The sequence below is a fragment of the Nicotiana attenuata genome, unplaced genomic scaffold (genome assembly GCF_001879085.1).
Source record: "Nicotiana attenuata strain UT unplaced genomic scaffold, NIATTr2, whole genome shotgun sequence".
Taxonomy (NCBI): Eukaryota; Viridiplantae; Streptophyta; class Magnoliopsida; order Solanales; family Solanaceae; genus Nicotiana; species Nicotiana attenuata.
In genome coordinates, this window is record NW_017670697.1 from 276,825 (window position 1) to 300,651 (window position 23,827).

Sequence of the window (23,827 nt, forward strand, 5' to 3'; positions counted from 1 at the left end):
GCCATTAAGCGCGTGTTTCTCCTCAATACAGCACTACATTGTGCAAATCCGGGGTTTCAAACCCTCAGGATATCATTTACTATCATTACTCACCTCAAGCCGGCCAAAATCCTAGCTCGCTATGCCCTTGCCTCGCGAATCGACCTCCTCGCGCGTTGAATCTGATCAAAACCACAACGAATACGTTACAATAGGCTAAGGGAACATAACCCAATCGAAAAGAATCGAAAAACATCGAAAATCACGAAATTTGCAAAACCCGAGCCCCGGGCCCACTTCTCGAAAATCAGAAAATTTAACATCATCGGATTCCTTATCTCGCCACGAGTCTAAACATACAAAGAACTCCCAAATCCGAGTTCAAATGGCCCATCAAAACCCACTTTAAAATACAAAAAACCAAGCCCTAACTTTTCTCCCTTTTTGATGAATTTCCATAAATTTCTAGGTTAATTCTTCCATTAAATCATGTATTTAGGCCATAGAACTCACCTCCAATGAATCCCAGTCGAAATCCCCTTCAATTCTCGTCCAAAAGCTCTCAAGGTTGCTCAAAAATGGTGGAAAAATACCTTAACTCGCGGATAAATATTAATTTTTAAACCCTTCTGCCCAGACCTTATTTTCGCTTCTGCGATCCAATTACCGCATTTGCGGTTTCCGCTTCTACAGAATTATTCCGCTCCTGCGGTGCTTCACTTAACCGCCTGGACCGCTTCTGCGGTCTATATCCGCTTCTGCGGACGCCGCATATGCGGACCACCATCCGCTTCTGCGAAAGTCCACCAATGGCCCAAAATCCGCACCTGCGCTCCTATCTTCGCATCTGCGGAACCGCATCTGCGGCCCCTTTTCCGCAGATGCGGAAATACCAGATACTAGCAACTATCAGCAGTGCTACAAGTCCAAATTCATCCCGATGGCCATCCGAAATCACCCCGAGGCCCCCGGGACCTCAACCAAAAGTGTCAATCCATCCTAAAACACCATTCAAACTTGCTCCAATCGTCAAAACACCACAAACAACACCAAAACCATCAAATTACATTGGATTCAAGCCTAAGTTCTTCTAAAACTTCCGAAATACGCATTCAATCAAAAACCCGACCAAAACACCTCCGAATGACCTGAAATTTTGTGCACACATCCCAAATCACCTAACGAAGCTACAGCAACTCTCGTAATCCCATTTCGACACTCGGATCAAAATCTCACCTACCAACCAGAACTCGCCAAAATACTAACTTCGCCAATTCAAGCCTAATTCTAAACCGGACCTCCAAAATTACTTCTGATCACGCTCCTAAGTCACAAATCATCCCCCGAATCTAACCGAATCACCGGAAATCACATCCGAGCCCTCTAACTCATAAGTCAACATCCGATTGACTTTAAATAAACCTTCCTTAAAGAGACTAAGTGTCTCATTTCCTTCTAAAGCCAATCCAAAACAACTTGTTCACACAAGACTCTTATAATAAAGCATAAAGAAGCAAAAAATGCGGAAAACGGGGCGGTAACTCACGTGACGACGGGCCGGGTCGTCACATCCTCCCCAACTAAGACAAACGCTCATCCTCGAACGGGTCAAGAAACATACCTGAAGCCTCAAACAGGTGAGGATATCTGCTCCGCATCTCCCGCTCGGTCTCCAAGTAGCCTCCTCCACGGGCCGACCTCTCCATTGCACTTTCACCGAAGCAACATCCTTTGACCTCAACCTCCGAACCTGACGATCCAAAATGGCTGTTGGCTCTACATCATAAGTCAAATCATCATCCAACTGAACCGTGCTGAAGTCCAATACATGGGACGGGTCCCCAACATACTTCCGGAGCATAGATACATGAAATAACGGGTGCACGCCCGACAAGCTGGGTGGCAAGGCAAGCTCATAGGCCACCTCCCTAATCCTCCTAAGTACCTCAAAAGGCCCAATAAACCGCAGACTCAACTTCCCTTTCTTTCCAAACCGCATAACACCCTTCGTGGGCGAAACCTTCAGCAAGAGCTTCTCACCAACCATATAAGACACATCTCGAACCTTCCAGTCCGCATAACTCTTCTGACGCGACTGAGCTGTACGAAGCCTCTCCTGAATCAGCTTCACCTTCTCCAAGGCATCCTAAACCATCTCTGTCCCCAATAGCCTAGCCTCGCCGGGCTCAAAGCAACCAACAAGAGATCTACACCGCCTCCCATACAACGCCTCATACAGAGCCATCTGAATGCTTGATTGATAACTGTTGTTGTAGGCAAACTCTTCAAGCGGAAAAAACCCATCCCAAGAACCTCCAAAATCAATAACACAGGCATGCAACATGTCCTCCAATATCTGAATAGTACGCTCGGACTTTCCGTCCGTCAAAGGATGAAATGCTGTGCTCAACTCCACCTGTGTACCCAACTCTTGCCGAAAAGTCTTCCAGAACTGAGAAGTAAACTGAGTACCCCTGTCTGAGATGATAGACACTGGAACACCATGCAATTGAACAATCTCCCGGATAAAGATCCCTGCCAGCCGCTCCGATGAATAGGTAGTACATACTGGAATGAAGTGCGCGGACTTGGTCAGCCGATCCACAATCACCCAAATCGAATTAAACTTCTTCAAAGTCCGAGGGAGACCACTCACGAAATCCATAGTAATCCTCTCCCACTTCCACTCGGGAATAATCATCCGCTGAAGTGCGCCACCTGGTCTCTGATGCTCATATTTCACCCGCTGACAGTTGAGACACCGGGCCACAAATCCTAGAATGTCTTTCTTCATTCTTCTCCATCAATAGTGCTGCCTCAAATTCTGATACATCTTCGTGGCACCCGGATGAATGGAATACCGCGAGCTGTGGGCCTCCTCCAATATCAACTCCCTAAGCACATCCACATTGGGCACACAGATCCGGCCCTGCATCCTCAACACACCATCCTCACCAATAGTCACGTCTCTGGCATCATCATGCTGAACCCTGTCCTTAAGGACAAGCAAATGCGGATCATCATACTGGCGCTCTCTGATGCGATCATATAAGGAAGACCGAGAAACCACACAAGCCAACACCCGACTGGGCTCCGAAATATCTAGTCTCACCAACCGATTGGCCAAGGCCTGAACATCAACTGCGAAGGGCCTCTCCCCAACTGGAATATACGCCAAACTCCCCATACTAACTGCCTTTCAGCTCAAAGCATCGGCCACTACATTGGCCTTCCCCGGGTGATACAGAATGGTAATATCATAATCCTTAAGTAACTCTAGCCACCTCCGCTGCCTCAAATTAAGATCCTTTTGCTTGAACAAATGCTGAAGATTGCGATGATCGGTGAATACCTCACAAGATACGCCATACAAGTAGTGCCTCCAAATCTTTAAAGCATGAACTATAGCAGCCAACTCTAAATCATGTACAGGGTAGTTCTTCTCGTGGGGCTTCAATTGACGGAAGCATAAGTAATAACTCTACCCTCCTGCATCAATAGACATCCAATCCCAACTCTCTAAGCATCACAATATACAGTGTAAGAACCTGAAGCTGATGGCAAAACCAATACTGGAGCTGAGGTCAAAGCTATCTTGAGCTTCTGAAAGCTCTCCTCGCACTCGTCCGACCATACAAATGGAACCCCTTCTGAGTCAACTTGGTCAAGGGCGATGCAATAGAGGAAAATCCCTGAACAAACTGGCGATAATACCTTGCCAAACCAAGGAAACTACGAATCTCTGTGGCTGAGGTCGGTCAAAGCCAACTCTGCACCGCCTCTATCTTCTTCGGGTCGACCTGAATACCCTCACTGGACACCGTGTGCCCCAAGAAAGCCACTGAACTGAGCCAAAACTCACACTTGGAGAACTTTACATAAAGCCTCTCCTCCCTCAATCTCTACAATACAACTCGCAAATACTGCGCGTGCTCCTCCTGACTACGCGAGTACAACAGAATATCATCAATAAAAACAATAACGAACGAATCCAGATAAGGCCGAAATACACTGTTCATCAAATGCATGAACGCTGCTGGGGCATTGGTCAGCCCAAAAGACATAACAAGAAACTCATAGTGCCCAAATCTAGTCCTGAAAGCAGTCTTCATAATATCTGAATCCCTGATCTTCAACTGGTGATAGCCCGAACGGAGATCAATCTTGGAGAACACCCTCGCTCCCTGAAGCTGGTCAAATAAATCATCAATGCGAGGCAGGGGATACTTGTTCTTCACTGTTACTTTGTTCAATTGCCTGTAGTCAATGACTCATGGTGCCATCCTTCTTCTTCACAAATAGAACCAATGCACCCCACGGTGACACACTAGGCTGAATGAACCCCTTATCTAGGAGTTCCTGAAGCTGATCCTTCAATTCTTTCAACTTCGCTGGTGCCATACGATATGGCGGAATAGAAATGGGCTGAGTGCCCGGCACCAGGTCAATACCAAAATCAATATCCCTGTGCGGGGGCATGCCCGGCAGGTCTGCAGGGAAGACATCGGGAAACTCCCTCACAACTGGAACAGAATCAATGCTAGGAGTCTCGGCTCCAACATCCCTCACGAACGCCAAATACGAAAGGCAACCCTTCCCAACCATACGCTGGGCCTTTAGGAATGAAATCACCCTACTGGAAACATGATCAGTCACACCACGCCACTCGATCCTCGGTACACCCGATATGCCAAAGTGACTGTCTTAGTATGATAATTTAGAATAGCGTGACACGAAGATAACCAGTCCATGCCCAAAATGACATCAAAATCCACCATGCTCAATAGCAACAGATCAACTCGGGTCTCCAAACCCCCAATAGTAACAAAACATGACCGGTATACGTGGGCTACAACAACAGTATCGCCCACCGGGGTAGATACATGAACATGTAAAGAAAGACACCCTCGGGACGTACCCAAATGATGAGCAAAATATGAGGACACATAAGAATAGGTGGAACCGGGATCAAATAAGACTGAGGCATCTCTGTGGCATACTGAAATAATACATGTAATGACGGCATCTGAAGCAATGGCATCTGTCCTGCCCTGAAGAGCATAAAAATGGGCCTGACCACCGCCTGATCGACCTGCACCTCTGGGACGACCCCTGGCTGCCTGACCCTCACCCCTAGCTGGCGGGGCGGGTGCTGAAGAAACTGGACCAGAAGATGAGGGCTGACCCCTCTGCTGAGATGAGCGAGCAGCACGACGAGGATACTGCCTCCACATATGTCCAAACTCTCCGCACTCATAACAACTCCCAGGTGCCGGAGAACGGGACTGAAGGGAACCCCTCACGCCGGAGTGACTAGCTGTCGCACTCGGCCTGGAAGAACCCTGAGCAGACGGGGCACGAGATGAACTCTGTGCTGGAAGAGTGCTGAGTGAACGCTGACTCTGCTGAGACCTATGATAACCACGACCTAAAGATGGTCCACGATACTCGGGACGGGCCGACTGAGCGGGCCTGAAAGAACGACCCCTACCATGCTGGAACTGGCCCCTCGAAGGAGCGCCACTGAAACTGCCAGAACCTCGAGGCCTCTTGGCCTCCCTCTCCTCTNCACACATGGTGCAGGGAGTAATGTGAGTACTCCGACCCAGTGAGTAATAATAGTAAATATTAACCGAAGGCACGAAAACACATAAGTGCACAAGGCATTTCTATATCAGACAGTAAATCATTTAAAGCAGTAAAACAGTAAAAGTCAAATGAAATCTCCTTTTAAAAAAACAAGTAAATCTGATAAAACAACAAGTAAATAATGAGTAGAAATCTGTCCCTCGGGCCCAGTATCAATCGCTTAGAATAGTATCAGCCCCTCGGGCTCAATATCAGCCACTCAGCATAATATCAGCCCCTCGGGCTCACTCTCAGATCATATAGGTACCCGCGCTCACTGTGGGTGTGCAGACTCCGGAGGGGCCCCTTACGGCCCAAGCGCTATATCAACATAAGGCCTGAAAGCCTCCTCACATCACACTCGAGGCCTGAAAGCCTCCTCACATCACACTCGAGGCCTGAAAGCCTCCTCACATATGGCCTTCGGCCTCACTCAATCCAGAAAACATCATAAGCCCCTCAGGCATCAATAAAATAGTAGTGCTCAGCCCAAACAACAGTGGAAATATCATTTAAGTCTCAAAGTTCGATTAAAGCAGCTGAGTTTGTAAAACAGTATAATCAACAGGACTGAGTTCAAGTAGTATATCAAAATAGTGAGGAAACGGTGATAAAAATCCACGAAGGATTCAAGTAGTCGGCATGAAGCCCAAAATATGACAATAGGCCCAAATCATGTTGGTAACAAATACATTTCAGTCAAATACACGGTAAAAATATTAATCGGGACGGACCAAGTCACATTCCCCAGTAGTAAACAACCACGCGCTCGCCATTAAGCGCGTGTTTCTCCTCAATACAGCACTACGTTGTGCAAATCCGGGGTTTCAAACCCTCAGGATATCATTTACTATCATTACTCACCTCAAGCCAGCCAAAATCCTAGCTCGCTATGCCCTTGCCTCACGAATCGACCTCCTCGCGCGTCAAATCTGATCAAAACCACAACGAATACATTACAATAGGCTAAGGGAACATAACCCAATCGAAAAGAATTGAAAAACATCGAAAATCACGAATTTTGCAAAACCCGAGCCCCGGGCCCACTTCTCGAAAATCACGAATTTTGCAAAACCCGAGCCCCGGGCCCACTTCTCGAAAATCAGAAAATTTAACATCATCGGATTCCTTATCTCGCCACGAGTCTATGCATACCAAGAACTCCCAAATCCGAGTTCAAATGACCCATCAAAACCCACTTTAAAATACCAAAATCCAAGCCCTAACTTTTCTCCCTTTTGATGAATTTCCATAAATTTCTAGGTTAATTCTTCCATTAAATCATGTATTTAGGCCATAGAACTCACCTCCAATCAATCCCAGTCGAAATCCCCTTCAATTCTCGTCCAAAAGCTCTCAAGGTTGCTCAAAAATGGTGGAAAAATACCTTAGCTCGCGGATGAAATATTAATTTTTAAACCTTTCTGCCCAGACCTTATTTTCGCTTCTGCGATCCAATTACCGCATTTGCGGTTTCCGCTTCTGCGGAATTATTCCGCTCCTGCGGTGCTTCACTTAACCGCCTGGACCGCTTCTGCGGTCTATATTCGCTTCTGCGGACGCCGCATATGCGGAACACCATCCGCTTCTGCGGAAGTCCACCAATGGCCCAAAATCCGCACCTGCGCTCCTATCTTTGCATCTGCGGAACCGCATCTACGGCCCCTTTTCCGTAGATGCGGAAATACCAGATACCAGCAACTATCAGCAGTGCTACAAGTCCAAATTTATCCCGATGGCCATCCGAAATCACCCCGAGGCCCCCGGGACCTCAACCAAAAGTGCCAATCCATCCTAAAACACCATTTAAACTTGCTCCAATCATCAAAACACCACAAACAACACCAAAACCATCAAATTACATCGGATTCAAGCCTAAGTTCTTCTAAGACTTCCGAAATACGCATTCGATCAAAAACCCGACCAAAACACCTCCGAATGACCTGAAATTTTGTGCACACATCCCAAATCACCTAACGAAGCTACAGCAACTCTCGGAATCTTATTTCAACCCTCGGATCAAAATCTCACCTACCAACTGGAATTCGCCAAAATACTAACTTCGCCAATTCAAGCCTAATTCTACACCGGACCTCCAAAATTACTTCCGATCATGCTCCTAAGTCACCAATCATCCCCCGAAGCTAACCGAATCACCGGAAATCACATCCGAGCCCTCTAACTCATAAGTCAACATCCGGTTGACTTTTCCAAACCAAACCTTCCTTAAAGAGACTAAGTGTCTCATTTCCTTCTAAAGCCAATCCAAAACAACTCGTTCACACAAGACTCTTATAATGAAGCATAAAGAAGCAGAAAATGGGGAAAACAGGGCGGTAACTCACGTGACGACGGGTCGGGTCGTCACACATAACCTGCCACCAAATTCTATCGATTCGTTGTTATGTTAGCAGACGCCTTCGTGAAAGCGCATGCTTAGGCCATAAAGGTTGCGACAAGGAAATCGGACGTTTTTAAGATAAGACAAAGGAATGATGAGATGCTAAGGGAGTTCGCATCCCGATTTCAAATGGAGCAAATAGAATTACCACTGCTCTCGGATGATTAGGCAGTGCAAGCTTTTAGGTTGAACGAGCAAAGTTCGATTGCGTCGCGACAGTTGAAGCAAAATCTGATCGAGTACCCAGCAGTGACTTGGTCAGACATGCATAATCGTTACCAATCGAAGATCAGGGTCGAGGACGACCAGTTGGGAGGCCCCTCGGGTTCGTTTCATCCTAATAGATTGGCAGTTAAGGCCCCGAGGGATACGGACAGAGAACCAAGATCAAACAGGGAACGGTATCAGCCATATATCGATTGGAGAAACAACGGTTCAGGGCATAACGCTCCTTGGAACGTCGAAGAAATGATCGAGGTCAAAGCTCTCAGGGACATATGAGTAAGAACGATTTTGATAAACACACCGATCCCGCGGAAGCACCTCGATTATTGGAGTATAATTTTAGTATTGATGCATTGGGGATAGTATCAGCTATTGGAAGGATCAAAGACACAAGGTGGCCCAGGCCTATACGAACCGATCCTTCTCAAAGAAATACAAACTTGATGTGCAAAATATCATGGCACACATTGCCATAGGACCGAAGACTGCAAGTAGCAGAGGGAGGAGGCAGCTCGGTTGTTCAACGAGGGTCATCTTCGAGAATTTCTCAGTGATCGAGCTAATAACCACTTCAGGGAAAGAGACGCAAACAAAAAGAATGAGCAGGAAGAACCACAACATGTAATTAATATGATCGTTGGCGGTGTCGATGTTCCACAGGGGCCTGTATTCAAACGTACCAAGGTGTCAATTACCAGAGAAAAATGAACTCGGAGCTATGTGCCCGAGGGCATCCTATCGTTCAATGACGAAGAAGTGGAAGGCATTTCCTAACCGCACAATGACGCCCTGGTAATTTCTATTTTGTTAAATAAAATTCATGTTAAGCGTGTTCTCGTGGATCCAGGTAGTTGAGAAAACATAATCAGATCGAGGGTCGTAGAGCAGCTCGGCCTGCAGGACCAAACTGTACCTACATCTCAAGTCTTAAACGGCTTTAACATGGCAAGTGAAACAACGAAGGGGGAGATAATCCTACTAGTGAACGTGGCCGGGACCATCCAGGATAATAAATTCCATGTCATTGAAGGCGACATGAGATATAATGCACTACTCGGGAGGCCATGGATCCACAACATAAGGGCAGTACCTTCAACCCTTTATCAAATGATGAAATTCCCAACAGTGGATGGTGTGAAAACAGTTTACGGGGAAAAATACATTGTAAAGGAAATGTTTGCAGTCGACGAGGTGATACCGGTACCAGTGCCTTTGACCTCAGAAAAGACAAGCACCAAAGATAAGCGGACGGCCAAGTAGCAATCATCGTCCCCAGCCTCGACCGAATCGGAGAAGTAGGTGATCGAAGAAAAAGAAGAGGATCTCCTTACCCCTAGAACTTTCGTTGTTCCCGAAGAGTCCGATGCAACCAAATCAACGGTCGAGGAGCTGGAATAGATCATACTGATAGAGTACATGCCCGAGAAAAAGGTATACCTGGGAACGGGATTAACCCCCGAACTCAGGAAAAAACTCATTCAATTTCTCATCGATAACATGGATTGTTTCGCTTTGTCCCATTTAGACATGACAGGGATCCCACCGGAAATAACGACACACCGGCTAAGCCTCGACCCCAGGTTCAAACTGGTAAAGCAAAAAAGGAGGCCCCAGTCCGAGGTGAAGCATGCATTCATAAAGGATGAGGTAACTAATCTTCTTAAAATAGAGTCTATCCGGGAGGTAAAATACCCTGAATGGTTAGCCAACGTAGTTGTAATCTCTAAAAAGGGGAACAAACTTAGAATGTGCGTAGATTAAAAGGTTTTAAACAGGGCATGCCCTAAAGACTCTTTTCCACTGCCTAACATTGATCGCATGATCGATGCCACAGCTGGCCACGAGATCCTTACCTTTCTCGATGCCTACTCCGGGTACAATCAAATTCAGATGAACCCAGAGGACCAGGAGTAGACCTCGTTTATCACTAAGTTTGGAACATACTGCTACAATGTAATGCCCTTCGGGCTAAAAATGTTGGAGCCAGGTACCAATGCCTAGTTAACAAAATGTTCGAGGAACAGATAGGTAAATCAATGGAAGTTTATATTGACGATATGTTGGTTAAGTCCCTGCGCGCAGAGGACCATTTAACTCATTTGCATGAAACATTCAAAATCTTGAGGAAGTATAACATGAAGCTTAACCCGGAAAAATATGCCTTCGGAGTCGGCTCGGGCAAGTTCCTCAGCTTTATGGTATCTAATCGGGGAAACGAGACCAACCCCGATAAGATCAAGGACATCAAAGATATCAAAATCGTGGATAGTATGAAAGCCGTGAAAAGTCTAATAGGACGAATAACCGCCTTGGGTAGATTCATTTAGAGGTCATCAGATCGAAGCCACAGGTTCTTTTCCTTGCTCAAAAAAAAAGATTTCGCATGGACTCCGAAATGCCAGCAAGCATTAGAGGAATTGAAGCAATATTTATAGAGCCTGCCTTTGCTTCACACTCCGAAGGTAGATGAAAAGCTTTACTTATATTTGGCAGTGTCCGAGATAGCGGTAAGTGGGGTACTAGTTCGAGAAAAGCAAGGTACGCAATTCCCTATTTATTATGTAAGTCGGACTTTAGGAGATGCTGAAACCAGATACCCTAACTTAGAAAAATTAGCACTTGCATTAATAAGCGCTTCTAGAAAGCTAAAGCCATATTTCCAGTGTCACCCAATATGTGTGTTAACCACTTATCCTCTCCGAAATGTTTTACATAAGCCCGTGCTATCAGGCCGATTGGCCAAATGGGCAGTCAATCTTGGCGGGTATGACATCGAATATCAACCCCGAACGGCCATCAAGTCTCAAATTTTGGTTGACTTCGTGGCCGATTTTACGCCGACCCTCGTACCCGAGGTGGAGAAAGAAATTCTACTAAAGTCGGGTACATCATCGAGGGTATGGACCCTTTTTACGAATGGTGCCTCGAATGTGAAAGGGTCCGGGCTCGGCATTGTTCTGAAGCCACCGACAGGTAGCAATATTAGACAATCTATATAAACTTCTAGGTTGACTAATAATAAGGCCGAGTATGAGGCCATGATTGCAGGTCTCGAGCTAGCTAAAAGCCTGGGGGCAGAAGTCACTAAAGCCAAGTGCGATTCCCTGTTGGTTGTAAATCAAGTAAACAAAAGCTTTGAAGTTCGATAGGATAGAATGCAAAGATATTTGGACAAGCTGCAGGTAATTTTGCACCGCTTCGAGGAGTGGACTCTAGATCATGTGCCTCGAGAAATAAACAATGAGGCCGATGCACTTGCTAATTTAGGGTCATCGGTTGAAGAAGATGATATCGTCCCGGGGACTGTCGTCCAATTATCGAGGTCTGTGGTTGAAGAGGGTTATGCCGAGATAAATTATACAATTTGACTTGGGATTGGAGGAATAAGTATATCGAATATTTGAAAAATGAAAAACTCCCATTGGATCATAAAGAGTCAAGGGCCCTACGAACCAAGGCTGCTGGGTTCACATTAGATGAAGATGGAACATTGTACAGGAGGACATTCGATGGACCATTGGCGGTACGTTTAGGGTCGGGGGACACCGATTATGTTCTATGAGAAATCCACGAAGGTACTTGTGGGAATCACTCCAGCACCGACTCTTTGATTCATAAAATTATTAGAGCAGGTATTACTGGGATAGCATGGAAAAAGACACTAAGGAGTTTGTTAAAAAGTGTGATAAGCGCCAACAGTTTGCACCGATCATTCACCCGCCCGGAGAGCAACTTCACTCAGTCCTGTCCCTGTGGCCTTTCATGAAATGGGGAATGGATATCGTTGGCCCTCTACCAATGGCCCCAGGTAAAGCTAAATTCATTTTGTTTATGACTGATTACTTTTCTAAATGGGTAAAAGCATAGGCCTTCGAGAAGGTCAGAGAAAAGGAAGTTATTGACTTTATCTGGGATCACATTGTGTGTCGATTCGGGATACCTGCCAAAATCGTATGTGACAATGAGAAGCAATTCGTCGGCAACAAGGTAACGGAGTTCCTCGAAGCACACAAAATAAAGAGGATCTTATCAACACCGTACCACCCGAGCGGGAACGGACAGGCCGAGTGAACAAACAAAACTATCATTCAAAACTTAAAGAAGAGGTTGGACGATGCAAAAGGAAAATGGAGAGAAGTTCTACCTGAGGTTCTTTGGATCGAACAACATCGAAGTCCAGCACGGGGGTGACCCCGTTCTCGTTAGTATACAGCTCCGAGGCCTTGATTCCGGTCGAGGTTGGGAAAACCAGCGCCAGATTTTGACATGCATCGGAGGAGTCAAATCTCGAGGCTGTGAATACCAGCCTCGAGCTACTAGATAAAAAATGAGAAGTTGCACTTGTTTGGATGGCGGCGCAGAAACAAAGAATCGAGAGATATTATAATAGAAGGACTAACCTTCGACACTTCAGAATTGGGGACTTAGTTCTACGAAAAGTCACCCTCAATACCCGAGACCCGAATGGAGGGAAACTAGGCCCGAATTGGGAAGGACCATACCAAGTCATCGAAGTTGTCGGTAAAGGATCTTACAAACTTGGCACGACGGGAGGCGAACAATTGCCGAACAATAGGAATGTATCACTATTCAAATGATATTACTGCTAAGGTCTGACATACTCCTTTTTTCCATTTGAATTTAAAACTGACCCATTGCAGGCGTTCGATCTAAAGCGTCGAGGGAACCTTTCTACACGAAGACCTTAGGTTTTAAAGCACGCGTTGCACTCTTTTTCCCTTAGATCGGATTTTGTCCCAAATGGGTTTTTCCGATGAGGTTTTTAATGAGGCAACAACTATGTGCTACCTAAGCAGAATTCAACAGTATCCAAGGCTTCTTTTCAATCAACCTCGAATACTGGGGGGCATCACCCTCGGAGGTTATATTTTCGAGGAAAATACTTCATTCCAAAGAGGGCCTCGATAGGAAAACAGTGTAATGGGCCAAACGTCGGATGAATCGTGTCCATATAGAATAGTCGAGCCCCGATGGCAAAACATGTAAGCATGTATCAAATTATTCAAAGAAGCATTCTTTCTATAGCAAAACACTTTGTGTCTCAAAGAAGTCTACTATTATACGAGCTTCATACTTGTAATTCTGTGAGAAATGGCTCAAGGGCCAAAACACAAATACACCTCGAATACTTGGGGACTGTCATCGATAGTCAACACATTCGAATATCTAAAACTCGAATTTATAAGACCACAAAGAGGCATCCCCCGACGCAAACGCCAAGGCCATCATACTCGGGGACTAACCTTTTAGACAAGTTCGAAAGGTTATCGGGAAACAAGTCTAAGAGACGCACCCGAAGGCTACGACCATATTAAAGACTATGGTCATCTAAAAAGGCTATGGCCGAAAATAGTACCTCGGAGACGTCCGACTTCCGCCATAAGTTAAAGGCCTTCTAATACTTTAATAAATCGGTTAAATAAGGCTACCCTCGGCAAAAGCAAACAAAGAAGGGCTTCGATAAAATCAGCCCCTCGAATAAGTTAAAGGCTTCGATAATATCAGCCTTCGAAAAAGCCTCAAGAGGTATTAAATTATTCTAACACAAACGGATTACAAATGGGGTTCCGATCAATTGAACCCTCAAAAAACCCAACAGGTACAAAAACACATGCTAAGGCATAAAGAAATTTTCACCAAGTCTTTTAGCCGAAAAGAGGGAAAAATTATAGCCACCATAGAGGCCAAATTGGCCCAACTTAAAGAGCCTAAGGGCTAACCTAAAAGAGCCTAAAGGCCGATTTGGTAAGCCTAAAAGGTCAATACAATTAGAGTTCGAGACCTCGCTCTCACTCAATTTGAACCCAAGGGTTCGATTACCCCAAACCTAAACAAGTAATGGTTTGATCATGGCTCAGGGACTCACCATTACCCAGTATGAGCCTGTAAAGGTCTATGCCCAAAAGCTCGAACTTATTCGAGCTCGACCATGGCAGTTTCAAAGAAAACGTCTGAGATAAAATCTATAACACACAGTTAAAGAGGATGAAGTCATTGCAAGAATTTTACAAGGAAAGAAATATTGAAGTTCTTCTTTTATATATGTTAAAAAGATATATACAAGGGACCGATAAAAGGTCTTACAAAAAAAACGATACAATAAGAAGGGAAAATCCTATCTATGCCCAGGGCTGGTCTGTCCCTCGGGAGCAGCTTCTCCTTCGGGCCTAGCATCATCATCGGACCCGTTCTAGATGCCTTCATCATCGTCGGAGGACACGAGGAACTTGGCATCGGCCTCGAGTGCTTTTGCTTGGGCTATCTCCTCGGTGAGGTCGAAACCTCGAGCATGGATCTCTTTGAGGGTCTCCCTTAGAGATTGACACATGGCCAAATCACTGACCCGTTTCTCCCGGTTAGAGGTTTCCCTCAATTCCATTTGAGCAGCCTCGGCATCCTTTAGGTACACAGCAATAGTCTTGTCAGTTGTGGCCTTTGTCCTCTCGATCTCGGCCCTGGATTCAACAACCTCAGCCCCGGTTACGGCAAGTTTGGCCTCGAGCTCATCGATCTTCTTGGCCTGGGCTAGATTTTTTACTTTGACTCCCCGAAGCTGAGTCTCAGCCGAGGCCAGATTGGCTAGGGAAGCCTCTTTCTCACCAGCAAGTTGATCCACGTTTTCCTACCACTGGTTGCAGTCGGCCTTAACTTGATCGATCTCCCCTCGAAGTTGCCCGATCATGTCCAATTTTTGCTGCAGCTGTTACACTGAAGTGTTGTCCCTCACAGTTGGGTCAACTAGACCATACTCTTGCAAAACGAGGGTTACCTGCTTGTCTAGCTCGGCCTCATTTTGATGATCTTTGGCCAAATCTGCTCGTAAGTCGTTGAGCTCCTCCTCCTTTTTACTGTAAAGGAGCCTCAAGGCCTTCCCTTCATCCGAGGATCTCTTGAGCTCGGCCTCACATTGGCTCAACTCGGCTCTAAACTTAGTAATGTCCTACACAAAAAAAGGAGATATTAGTTAACGCAAAAGGAGAAGAAAACAAAAAATTTTGCAACAATAAGAGTTAGTGCTTACCCGAGAGAAGAGACGATTAGCCTCTTCAAAGAGGGTAGATGCGTCATTGAGGTCGGCGGCATAATCGACCCCAGTAAAACAATCCTGAAAAGGATCTTCTTCGAGGACCTTGCTCGGGTCGGGCGTTCGCGGAGCTTGAGCGTCCTCTATTGCCTCCTTGGAATAAGATGGTAGAGGAGGGGAGTGACCTATTGTCATGGCCCCGAGCTCGTCGCTCGAGGCTCTCTGATTAGCCTCAGAGTTCTCGGCACTTGCCCCCTCCGGTGTACTTGTTGAAGGAGGGGGAATAATCTCGATCTCAAGGGACTCGGGGGCCTTTCCCGCATTTTTCTTAGGAGCCTCCTCTTCACGAGGTAGGGTTTCCTATCAGAAAATTTGACGGCCTTAGTTGGCATCCTGGTTCGGGTCACCAACGCTGACTCTTCGAACTCATCCTCTTCTTCCTCGTTCAGTTGGTGGATTGAGTGTATGTCCACTTGATTGAGTTGCCTTCTCTGCCTTCGAGCAGGTGCTTTCTTGTCTTGGGGGTCTTCAGGCTTCAAATCCCTCTTCATCTTGTTATCTTTCCCCAATTTTTGGACCGGGGACTCGGTCTCTTCCCCGGGCGGAGCTGGCCTTATCTCGAAGACATCTCCAATGCCTGCACAAGTGAAAAATAAGCATAAGTGAGATAACATCTCCAATAAAAGGGGAAGCATCAAAAACCTCGGAGAAGAACTAACAGTGGTGCTTAGCTTCCCATTTGCCCTTTGATAAGTCACGCCATTTGCGCTCGTCATACGAGAAGGTCGCGGCCAGTTTTCGGACCTAGCCCTCGAGGTCAAGGATCGCATGGGGCAACTAAGCAACAACTGCATAAAAGGTAAAGGCATTACAAAAGGCATGAACGGAGTATAAGAAGATACTGGAAAGGGACTTCACTTAAGAATGGGATTCCATTTCTCCGGGAACGAAATTTTTCCCTTAGGGATGACATCCGAGGTCCTCACTCGGACAAACCGGCTCATCCAGCCTCAGTCAATATCCTCATCGTTACTAACAAAGAAGGCATTGCTTGATCGACGTTGAAGCTTGATCAACCCTCGAAAAAGCTGAGGCCAGTACAACCGAACGAGGTGGTTAAGGGTAAACTCTAATCCCTCAGCCTTGCTAGAGAAGTAGCGCAGCATAATCACGATACGCCAGAAAGAGGGATGGATCTGGCCGAGGGTAACTTTATATCTTTTGCATAAGTCAATCACGACTGGATCAAGGGGACCCAGTGTGAAGGGGTAAGTGTAAATACTTAAGAACCCCTCCACAAGGGTAGTAATGCTCTCCTCGGGGTCGGGGATCTGTACCACGACCTCGTCCCCCCAGCCACAGTCTTTCTTCATGGACTTTAGACGCTTCTTCGTTATCGAACTAATATATCGGGATACATGTTCGCATCGGCCTGGGATTGCGGGGAAATTTTCAACGTTGAAGTCTTTCTTTATCACGCAGGGGCCGGGAATAATCTCGTGAAGGGCCGCCGCCACAAGTTTGGCCAGCCGGGAGGAGGAAGCTTTCTCCTTTTAGGGAACTTTTGAAATTTTCGCCATCAACTCGAGTTAGAGGAAGTTGAGATAGACGGAGTTTGGTATTTTCTGGCACTAAAAGGAACGGGAGTAGCTGATAATGAGATGAAGAGAAGGAGGTATAGAAGAAGTTTAGAGGTGGTTTGAGGATTGAAGTAAAGCTTTCTCCGAAATTAAACCTTGTATTTATAGGTGAGCGGCGACGGTTCAATGACGCTAGTGGCCGACCACCACTGGAGAAGCATTTAATGTTTTGGGGAAGTGAACCGACGGGACGTTTCGGTCACTTCGAGCGCCTACGTCACAGGAATGGCGTCATCATCAAGGGCTCCGGAAAATCGAGGTTCAAATCGTTTCTTATCATTTTACTCTAAGAAATGCGGGGACTATCTGTATATGGTAAAATCATGTATCCTCGATTTTGTGGGCTCGAGGGCTCACATCGAGTAACAAAGGGCTCGCATCGAGGAATAAACTCAGTATGGACCGGGTTCGAGTTCGAGGGCAGAACATAAGGCTCGAAGATCGAAGTGCATGATGAGTACCGAAGCCGAGTATGACCAACCCCAAGATGGAGCCGTTATGGGTTTGTAACAGAAAGAGCAAGATTCTCGCCACGTCCCCAAGATCATGGCAAAAATTTCGGAATAGATTCGTACGAGTTAGTACGAATCCGTACTAGGCGGTTATACAGTTGACCCAATAAGATTCTTCACTGTAAGTAGAAATGTACCTTATTTAGGGTTCCCTATTATATAAAGGGGACCCCAATCATTTGTAACCATCATCAATCATTAGCAAAGAATATACTCTCTTACTTTATTGCTCATATTTCATCAGAATTGTCCTTTTGCTTTGTTGTTCTTACTTTATTGTTCTTAACCTACCTCGAGGCCGTCTTAGCTCGAGGTCGAGACTGACTTGTACATTGGTTTGATTTTACTTACTTCTTTCATTTACACGGTATACTCCAAGGTTATTAACTAGCATTGAACTAAATCACATATCTTTAAAACTACAAATAAGTGTAATTATTACTCGTATTTTCGAGATAACACATAAAAAAAAAAAAAAAATAGAGGTCATTTCCCTAATTCAAAACTTACGGGTCCTTTGGTTAAATCTTCTCTTGCTTTCCGCTTTCCAAGCAAAAGCAACGGAAAAGAAGTGTAGTAAAAATTCAAGCGGGAAAAGTCACTGTCTCACTAGGGACAGTTGCGAGGAGTAAAGACAGTGAACAATTAAATGATATTCCGTGGACCATTTTCTTCTGCATTTGCTGAAGATAAGATGGACACAGTACCCTCCACACACATATCATGTACTTCCAATCCCCTAATTTTAGGGTTTTAGAGTATATTCCTTTTATACTCCTTGTTTGTTTTCACTATCTTCAATAATATGGCAGCTCACACTTCCATTTTCCTCAAAATCAGTTTTCCCGGTGCAGAATCTTCGCTATTCAATGCCCCAATTCGTAACAGAAGAAGCTTCTTCAGGTTTAGCAGAATCTTCGTTGTCTCTTCGCATACCAATCAGAAGATTCTCAAGCCCAATCGCAAGTCTAGATTCGGCCAGCCAATTTCTCCTTATGACTCTGACTCCGATGCTGACGACGCTGACAGTATTGAAGATGAAGAAGAGGAAAACGACGACGTTTTGACTTCTGATGTGAGTTATTTCTTTGCAAAATTCTATCAATTTGCTGCCTTTAACTTTGGTGTCTTATTATCTGTCTAAGTCTTGGCAACTCTAGAGTTACCCATTAGTTTGTTGGTGGGAGGTAGCAGTAGCCGATAGGATAGTCAAGGTGCCTGTAAGCTGGCTCGGGCACGGCCGTCCTAAAAGAAATTAACTTCCTGAACAATTACCTATCATGTTAATACTCTACTGGAATTTGGGCATGGGGAGATGGGAGCATTTAATAGCTGTATCTAAAGTTGAGGTGTGCCAAAGTTGGCTCGGACGCTACTGTTATGGGAAAAACAAGGGGGAATTGATCTCATAGAAGTTTAAAATGTTGAAAGCGTTTTACCAAAGCCAAACAAAAGGAAGTAACAAAGAATTTTAGAGGGCTTTATTGCTGGCATAGAGAACTTACAACTAATAGATGCTCATGTGTTTTACTTTACATAACCTTTTATTGGCTTTATAATTAATTAATAGTATGTTTTATACGTGTTTAATAAATGTAGTTGAGAACTTCAATTGCTAGTTGATTATATTTAACATTCATAGCAACGTTCATGATAGAAATAGAAAAACAATTGTATATTAACCATAACCAATAAATATACTCTGTAATATTTTCATTGTTTATATTAGTTTATGGTATTAAATTAACTACCCTTAAAGATAACACTTTAATTGTTTGATATTGGATCCCATAGTTAAATTAACTAAACCTTGCGTGGGTGAGTTCAACTTAACATAGCAAAATTAGTCGGGTAAATCTCTTGGGGAACTGGAATGTACCTCTGCAATTTAGTATGAGGTACAGCTAGCTTGTTGCTGAATGATGTTGCATAAATTGTAAATCGCTAGGATTAAAAGAAATTAATTGCTGAATGGAAAAAAAAAACAAGTACTGGAACAGAGGGCAGCACATACTTCGGTCATGGAGTTGTATCTTTTTGCACGAAGATAACACTTTTATGCTATTGCAGCATAGACTCTACCTGCTTTATCTTCAATTTCATGATGATGATTGTCTGGATTTTGTATCCTCAAATTGCTTGCTTGTTACAAACTGAGAAATTATGTCTTTATTTGATCTGTTCACATTAGAACACTGTTCAGACAACCTTGGTTGAGTTTTTTTGGCGTTTTATTCTTGGTTGCTGATGCTACAGTCTCCTTCCCCTGCCCCTCCCCCTCCCGCTTTTCTTTCATATTTGAGGAAACTTGATGCTTCTGCCTTTCCTGTTTTATTACCGTGTCTTAATCACCCAGGATGAATCTCTAGATGTTAGAGTTTCTGGCCACGATAGGCAGCGCCAGAAGTTTCAGAATGCAGCACACATCAGACGAGGTATGTGTCCAGTCTTTTCTTCTTAATGGCTGGAAGGAACATAAATTACATGCTATGCGTATCGTGCAGACGGTCATCACCATCCAGAAAGAGGATCAGGTGCGAAGTTGGGACACCGGAGGCTAACTCCTGAGATTACCCAAGGCAAGTCGAGCAATAAAAATCATGAAAGTTCCCAAGAGTACGCTAAAATGCTTCAACTAAACTGACTAAGCATAACTTTCTTGCATGCAGATTGCAGAGAAAAGGTATTAAATGTTAGCATGTCAAGCTCTAAATTTTGCTTCAACCATAAGCTGTGAAATCATGTGTTGTTGCATTGTAGGAGGCAAGGGGGAGCTTGGCTAAGGACAGATTTAGTCATCTAGCAGAGGAACTAGATCTGGATGAGAGATGGTTTCCACTTCTTGATTACCTAAGTACTTTTGGATTTAAAGACTCTCACTTCATCCAGATGTACGAAAGGCACATGCCTTCCCTTCAAATAAATAAAGGTTCTGCACAGGAAAGGTTGGAGTTCTTGTTGAGTGTTGGTGTCAAACATAAAGACATCAGGAAGATAATTTTAAGGCAGCCTCAGATTCTTGAATATACTGTGGAAAACAATCTGAAATCCCATGTCACATTTTTGGCTAGTTTGGGAATCCCAGACTCAAGAATAGGGCATATAATTACTGCTACTCCATCCCTTTTTTCCTATAGTGTGGAAAATTCATTAAAACCCACAGTGACGTACTTGCTTGAGGAGGTTGGTATCGAGAAGAATGACCTCGCTAAAGTTGTGCAGCTAAGCCCTCAAATTCTGGTGCAGCGGATTGAAACTTCATGGACAGCCCGCTACAATTTTCTAACTAGAGAATTGGGTGCACCCAGAGATAGTATTGTCAAAATGGTTAGGAAGCATCCTCAATTACTTCACTACAGCATTGAGGATGGATTGCTTCCCCGGATTAAGTTTTTGAGGAGCATCGGAATGCGCAATTCGGAGATAGTGAAAGTGCTGACTAGCATGACACAGGTCAGCTTTATTGCCTTCTGCAGTTTATTTCTTCACCTGTGAGTATGGTTGGGTTGTCTCACCAATGTAGAAAATGCTGCTCCGTCCTACTCATAGAAATCGGGGTTTTTTACATCTATCTCATATTTTGCATAATATTCTGCTCCTTCATAATAGATTTCCAAGCATAACAGGCTTTAGTTAAAAATAGTACTATTAGAGAAAGGGATGACGTTTCATAGAATTAGAGCTGCGCTAGCATGGAATCTTCAATATTATGAAAGATTTCTCAGTCTTTTGATTTGTTAGATTATAGTGGACATATATTCACAATGACTATACATGCAGGTGTTTTCTCTATCACTTGAGGGGAATCTGAAACCTAAGTACTTGTACTTGGTTAATGAACTTGGCAATGAAGTGCGATCATTGACTAAATATCCAACGTACCTAAGCTTGTCGCTGGATCAGAGAATTAGGCCACGCCATAGGTTTTTGGTTTCTCTAAAGAGGGCTCCGAAGGGACCTTTTCCATTGAGTTCACTGGTCCCAACTGATGAATGTTTTTGTCAGCAGTGGGCAGGGACTAGCTTGGACAAATATCTTGATTTTCGGCAGAGATTGCTTCTAAAAGAACTTGCCAGAAAATATGAAAGACGATAATATGTTTGAACTCACTGGTAGCACAGAGCTTCTGCCCTGTGATTTATTATAAGGCTAGTTTTGTGAAAGGATTTTGAAGCACTTAGGCGAAAATTAAAGATCAATACACATACCCAGGTAAGCAAGCATCTGTATTTATGTTGTTCAAACACTATTTCGTTTTTCTTAACTTGATACTGAATAATCTTCTATATCTTTTAATCCTGATAATTCATGACAGGAACCAGGTCATTTTCTTCTTTACACAGTTAAGACATACAATTTCAGCTGTTGAAGTGTGACCTTTTCTCTACCTTGAGGTTTGAAGTCAAATTGCACGAACAGAACCATATATTTTCAAGGTGAAGCATGTGTTTTTCTATAATTTTTTTGGGAATTTAATTGCAAGTGTAATTATATATGGATACAGTGGTATATTGTGAAATACTGCACAGAATTTTGACATCATCCGCTGGCTGTGCCTTTCAGGCTTTTGTAATCTGGGGCCATTTTACTAGACTTTTGTTCCTTGCTGCAAATTTTCACAAGGCAGTTTTCTAGACTTTTTCATTACTGAGAGAATCTCAGTTAAGAACACTTATTGGAATTGATTTGTTTTCTACTTCTCTATTACATTTGAAAATAATTTTATTTTGATGTGGTGCATAATATGAGCGCAAAAGTTGTAAAATGACATTCGGTAAAAAGCTTCTTTTATCCTTTGGTTGTTCAAATTATAATATTTAGACAAACTTCTATTGCTTCAGACAGATGCAGCATTTTTCTATTTCTTTTCCTTTTCCTGTGTATGTTGGACAGTCTGCGCCGCAGGGATGCAGGTTGTCTTACTTCAGAATGTCCTTAATGCGGTAGACCAATTAACCATTTACCTTGTATAGTGTTTCTGTATTCAAAAAGGCTGTAAAAGCCTATTTTAGAGGGTGTATGAAGATTAAGTATGGATATATTCATCAATTTTAGTATTTTGCCGTCAAGGCAAATGCAATGATAATTGAAGTATTCGATTGTAAACGGAGTTGCTGCTCTTCTGCTTGCAAAAAGAGCTTCCAACCAGTCCAAGTTAAAGAAAACAACTGTTATTGCTGTGCCACCTCTTGTAATGCAAAAGCTAGCTTATGACCACCAAAGGATGTGGTGCAGTGGATGGCTGATCTTCCCTTAATCAGAGGTGTCGAGTTCGAGCCCTGGATATGGAAAAATCGTTGGTAGGGAGCACTTCCCCCGAATGGGGCCCTACGTGATGCGAATCCGGATATAGTCGGGCTCCAATGCGGGTACCGGACATCGGGTGGGAAACCAAAAAAAATTGCAAAAGCTAGCTTATGATCAAGAGGAAGACCACTTTTTGTTAAATATCTAGAAGGATATGTTTGTAATATCCTTGCTAGTTTGGGAAATCAATCTATCCTAAGCGACACACCTATGGTTTGTAATAGTTTGGAACATCTTTAGTTATAATATAACTATCTTTAATTCTCAAAAAAAAAAATCTAAAAATCATTGGGGGTAAAGTTGGAAAAAGATATTTAAGATCTATCTATATTATATTAAAAGGAGAGTAGTAAAGCATGTGGCTAAGCCAAGTGGCAAGCTAAAATGAAGCCACTTGGCAATTTTAGGACATTAATAATAATTAAAAATTATAAATGGAAACACAATTAATGGAAGTAGTTGAATGAAATAGATCTTATACATAATCTAAATAGATCTTAAATAAATCTAATCTATATATCTATATTTATATTTATATATTGACACACTCATAGATTTTTTTCTATATTAGCTAGAAATAGGGAGGTAAAAAATTAAAAAATATAGAAAAATATAAATTGAGATAACCTATGACTACTTATACTTTGGAGTAAGTTACAATACAAAAAAAAAAAAAAACAAAAAAAACAAAAAAGAAATAAAAATTAACTTAAGATATTAAAGATTTAATGACTTTAAAAATTCAAGCAGCAAAATAAGATCTTACATAAAATATACAAATTATTTATAAGGTAAGAAAAAATTAAATTATAAGTAAATATTATTTTGATAACAAGAGTAATAAAGTCATATAGTATTGACAAATCAGGCAAACGAATATTTCTACGTAATAAATATTTTAAATATAATTAAACGTTTAAACTTAATAAGAACAAATCTTAACATGGTAAAAACAGATATTAAATTTAGACAAGCTAATGAAAAGGCACATGACAATGTAATAAAATTAAGTATTGATCAATATAATAGCAAAACTAAGGAACAAATAGAGAAAAAAATCAAAAAATTCATCATACAAAAAAAATGTTAA

At 43.3% G+C, this 23,827-nt stretch overlaps 1 protein-coding gene across 1 annotated transcript; it reads left to right on the top strand.

The window, feature by feature from the left end:
• Positions 1-18,005: 18,005 nt before the first annotated feature.
• On the top strand, positions 18,006-22,256 carry LOC109242423 (transcription termination factor MTERF9, chloroplastic). The gene is made up of 7 exons (XM_019409284.1): positions 18,006-18,505; positions 19,787-19,865; positions 19,935-20,009; positions 20,100-20,113; positions 20,191-20,883; positions 21,211-21,642; positions 21,746-22,256. The coding sequence occupies exons 1-6, from the start codon at positions 18,236-18,238 to the stop codon at positions 21,523-21,525; spliced, it is 1,446 nt and encodes a 481-aa protein (XP_019264829.1). The 5' UTR covers positions 18,006-18,235; the 3' UTR covers positions 21,526-21,642; positions 21,746-22,256.
• Positions 22,257-23,827: the final 1,571 nt, after the last annotated feature.

Coding starts and splice junctions, on each gene's coding strand:
- LOC109242423 (XM_019409284.1), top strand. CDS start 18,236: ATGGCAGCTCACACTTCCATTTTCCTCAAAATCAGTTTTCCCGGTGCA. Junction 18,506..19,786: donor ACGACGTTTTGACTTCTGAT/GTGAGTTATTTC, acceptor TTAATCACCCAG/GATGAATCTCTAGATGTTAG. Junction 20,884..21,210: donor TGCTGACTAGCATGACACAG/GTCAGCTTTATT, acceptor CTATACATGCAG/GTGTTTTCTCTATCACTTGA.